Here is a 4,441-nt window from a genome sequence, read left to right on the forward strand (position 1 = left end):
ATCACTGAAGTCCGTCCATATTATCTTTTTGTTGCCTTGTGTGGGGGTGTGGTCCCCGCCACCCCACTCATTGCTCACGTGTCAATCAGTCCCACATTTGGGAATTACACGTGTCGAGCAATTAGCAGGCGAAAATCCTTCGTTGTCGTCCTCCTCATTATCAATCTCTTTAGCAATTTATTTATTTCTTTTCCAGCAGTTAGATTAATTTTTTATTTTCTGTAAAATGAAAGAACTAAATTTTGACAAAATAAAGTAGATGGACTGGTTTATCAATTTCCATAAAGTAGAAGGATGAAATTTAGAATTAGACCAATTAACTTCTTACTTTGCATGCCTTGTGTCAACCTTTGCTGTGCATGGGGATTCAGCCAATTAAAACCTGACCTTAGTCTATAGCAACGTTAGCGAAATGACGGGACTAACCTTCAAACCCGTCACGTGGCTTGTCGGGATTAGGTGGATTAAATTGTAACAGATGCCAACTTTGGTGTATTAAATCCCGGCCCACCTTTCTTAATCTTGTTCTAATGCCCATTTATAAAGAAAATGGTCATGCCAACTCTATGCAACATTTTTTTAGCAGCCTCTCAAAACAAACCATAAAAGTCCTATGATGCTCTTCTTCTCTGGTAAACTTTCAGAATTCAAAGTAAAATATTCTCAATTTCATTACTGAGTTATATATACATACATATATATATTTGAAGGTGTCGCAATGGAGAGCACCGACTCGTCGACCGGATCACAGCAGCCGAACCTCCCACCGGGATTCCGGTTCCACCCCACTGATGAGGAACTAGTGGTACACTACCTCAAGAAAAAAGCTAGCTCCGCTCCTTTGCCGGTTGCAATTATTGCTGAGGTTGATTTGTACAAGTTTGATCCATGGGAATTGCCAGGTAAACTAAATTATTATGTTTTAAAATTATTTCATGGAAAAAGGGTTTAAATTTGTATGATTCTGATAAAACAATCTTTTTGGATTTGGTTTGGGGTTTTGCAGCGAAGGCAACGTTTGGTGAACAAGAATGGTACTTTTTTAGTCCGAGAGACAGGAAGTATCCGAATGGAGCGAGACCGAACAGGGCGGCTACCTCGGGTTACTGGAAGGCAACCGGGACGGATAAGCCGGTGTTGACTTCGGGAGGGACTCAAAAGGTTGGTGTGAAGAAGGCACTGGTTTTTTATGGAGGGAAGCCCCCTAAAGGGATCAAAACCAATTGGATCATGCATGAATATAGGCTTGCTGATAATAAGACTAACAACAAACCCCCTGGATGTGACTTGGGCAACAAGAAAAACTCACTAAGGGTAAATCACTTTAATTTTTTTTTTGGTCATATTTATTTCGCGTTAATGGTTTATAATATGATATCATGAATTGATCTTTGTTTTTGTTGCTTTTTTGGTTTTATAGCTTGATGATTGGGTGTTATGTCGAATCTACAAGAAAAACAACGCGAATAGACCTCTGGAACATGATAAAGATGACTCCATGGATGACATGCTTGGTACTGTACCGCCTTCAATATCAATCGGTAGCCAACATAATCCAAAATTCCACTTCTCAACAAAGGGAACAAGTTTTGGCACATTACTAGAACATCAAGAACATAATAGTTTGTTTGATGGAATGATGGGGAGTGATGGGATTAACAGTGCCTCCATGGTTAACCCACTCAAAAGGACCCTCCCATCGCTTTACTGGACCGACGATGAAACCGCTGGACCATCGACGAGCAAGAGATTCCATGGGGATAGCAATGATGGGAGCATGGAGAAAACAGATGGGAATGGTTCAATTGCCACTCTGCTCAGCCAGCTACCACAAACCCCTCCATTGCAGCAGCAACAAGCAGCAATGTTGGGGTCAATGGGAGATGGGATATTTCGTCCTCCACATCAACTTCCAGGACTCAACTGGTACTCTTAATTAAATTTCCAGGTAGAGTGGGGGTCAAGCTGTCAGTATCATGTTACATAATTGTTGATACAGTCGTCAAAATTATAGTGTCTGAAGCATTTGGGAGTATTGGGATAAAAAAGATTTGAGATTTTGGTTATTAGGGCAGAGATTAGATGAATCAGGCCTCATTGTTTCTTTGAGTGTAACAGTTAGCTGCCAAATTTCATCTCTTGAGGCCATAGGTAAATTTTATAATATATATATAGTTATATAGATTGTATACATACATACATACATACATACATTCATACATATATATATATATATATATATGTAGTTTGTTGTTTATTATATAGAGAGAGATGCAATGAAAAAGAAGAAAAGGGTGGGGGTGAATGAAGGAGGTGGAAACTTGCTGTAGAAAATAAATAATAATAACTGATGGATATGATAAAATATTTTGTTTTAGGATACAAAACTGAAAATCTTGTACAGAAATCCTTGTTGATGATGCACATTTTAAGAATATATTGTTTTATAGTTTGTCTATATCAATATTTTGTGCAAGTTTGGAATTTCTATGGCTAAATCCCCATTAACCCTAGAGGGTATAACTTTTTTAATTTATAAAAATGGAGGATTTTGTATGCCAAAGCCTGCGATGTGATTATATATAAATGGATCAACTCAAAAGTGATGGATATTAAAAAAGTTTAAGTTGGAATTGTATTATGAAAATAATTAAAATTTTAAAATGGATACCAAATATATATCCAAAATAGAAAGCTTTCCACTTCTTAAAATATAAATATGATACATATTTAATTAAGTAAAATAGTTTTGAAAATAATGTTATTAAATGGTATAAATTGACTAATAATATAATTAGAACAATAATTATCATTATAGCAGTAATAGGTATGAATACTCAATAATTGGTTGATAAGAGCTGAAGTATATGGGGCCAAATTACTATTTTTACTATAATTTTAAACTAAATATTTTAATTTTTTTAAACCCATCACCTGATTTAATTTATTGCTAATCTATGACCATATTGACAATTGTTTATATAAAATCCTTAAATTGTATTATTATAATTTTTTTCAATTGTCAAATGTCAAGCTATGGATTTTTTTTCCCTTATCTTCCTTTTTTCACTTGACAAAGATGGTTGATCTCCTCGACAATGAAAGATAACAATTTTAAAATGTTTGAATAAAGAAAGATATCATTCAATTTTATTTTTTACCATTTCAAACAAGATGAAAAATAGGGTTGTAGAGAAAATATTTAATAACTTAAGCCTTAAGATTTTATATAAAATAAAAGTAAAAATTTCAAAGCATTAACCAATTGCTAAGAGATACACATATCCCTCCCATGACTGAGTGCTTCAATAGTTCTCATTAGTTGTCTTATGCATGTTTAATTAAATTAAGAATAATTTAAACCCACAAACACAATCCGGGTTTAAATTGGAAATTTTGAAAGTTGAATCTTTTCAATCATGATTATAATTAATATATTTGTATAAGTTTAATTTATTGGTGGTAATTTTGAGAGAATTTAGTAAAAGTTTAAGAAGTTCAATCAACATTTGGGGACAAGGCTCCCCTAAGTCTTATAAAGATCTGTCCTGCAATTCACAAATGATCAATACATCCAGGGGCGAATTTAAGGGGGTTGATAAGGCTTCCCTGGATATATCATTATAGTTACAATATACAAATGGACAACATATACACAATGAAACTTAAATAAGAATAAAACATAAATCAAAAGCTCTCACAAAATTTCATTGTTTTTAAATAATAAAAGAATTTTGATAGAATATCAATTGATTACCGAATTTTGTTGAAGATATTAAGAGTGGAAGTCATTTTCTTTTTGATAAGACAATAGCTAAGTATATTCCGTGACCTAGTTAGAGGTCACAGAAATTGATAATAAGAGGCTACCTCACAAAATTAAATGACCATTAACTATTTTTATTTTTCTTACTTTTTTTATATATATATTTTTCTCTTTGAAAACTATGGGACCATTTCACTGTCATCGAAAGGAATCATTATCTTAAAACCACACAAATTAAAAGCCCTTTTAATTTCATTCCTTTCAAGGAAAACGTACAAAACAACTTTTAAAAATATTTCACATAATTTACTCATCCATTTTGGAATATATAAATAAATAAATAAACCCGATTTGTTTTCCTTTTTCAAAATGGACTATCATCTCCACATTTAAAAGCCTAGAATCTCCTCAAATATGAGATTATTCTATCATATGTGGACAGTAATAAAATTTTATATTTAAATTTTAGTTTTTCAAATAGCCTTTTGATAACAATAATTTTTAAAAAATTATAACTAGATAATTTGTTTATTCTAATAAATAAATAAAATTATAACTAGATTACATTTTAGTCACTTATGTTTGAAATGTTACGTTATTGTTTTGTTACAAAGTGGTCACTCTACCGTTAAACTCCATTACCTCCCTAACGGCAGTCTTATGTGACAGTCCAAA

The 4,441-nt window shown here is 32.8% G+C and overlaps 1 protein-coding gene across 1 annotated transcript; it reads left to right on the plus strand.

Moving 5' to 3' along the window:
* The first annotated feature begins 529 nt into the window (after nt 1-529).
* Nucleotides 530-2,464, plus strand: LOC105779418 (NAC transcription factor 56). Its single transcript, XM_012603159.2, has 4 exons — nt 530-632; nt 711-902; nt 1,007-1,314; nt 1,421-2,464. The coding sequence occupies exons 1-4, from the start codon at nt 614-616 to the stop codon at nt 1,934-1,936; spliced, it is 1,035 nt and encodes a 344-aa protein (XP_012458613.1). The 5' UTR covers nt 530-613; the 3' UTR covers nt 1,937-2,464.
* The last annotated feature ends 1,977 nt before the right edge of the window (nt 2,465-4,441 follow it).

This window comes from Gossypium raimondii, chromosome 1 (genome assembly GCF_025698545.1).
Source record: "Gossypium raimondii isolate GPD5lz chromosome 1, ASM2569854v1, whole genome shotgun sequence".
Taxonomy (NCBI): domain Eukaryota; kingdom Viridiplantae; phylum Streptophyta; class Magnoliopsida; order Malvales; family Malvaceae; genus Gossypium; species Gossypium raimondii.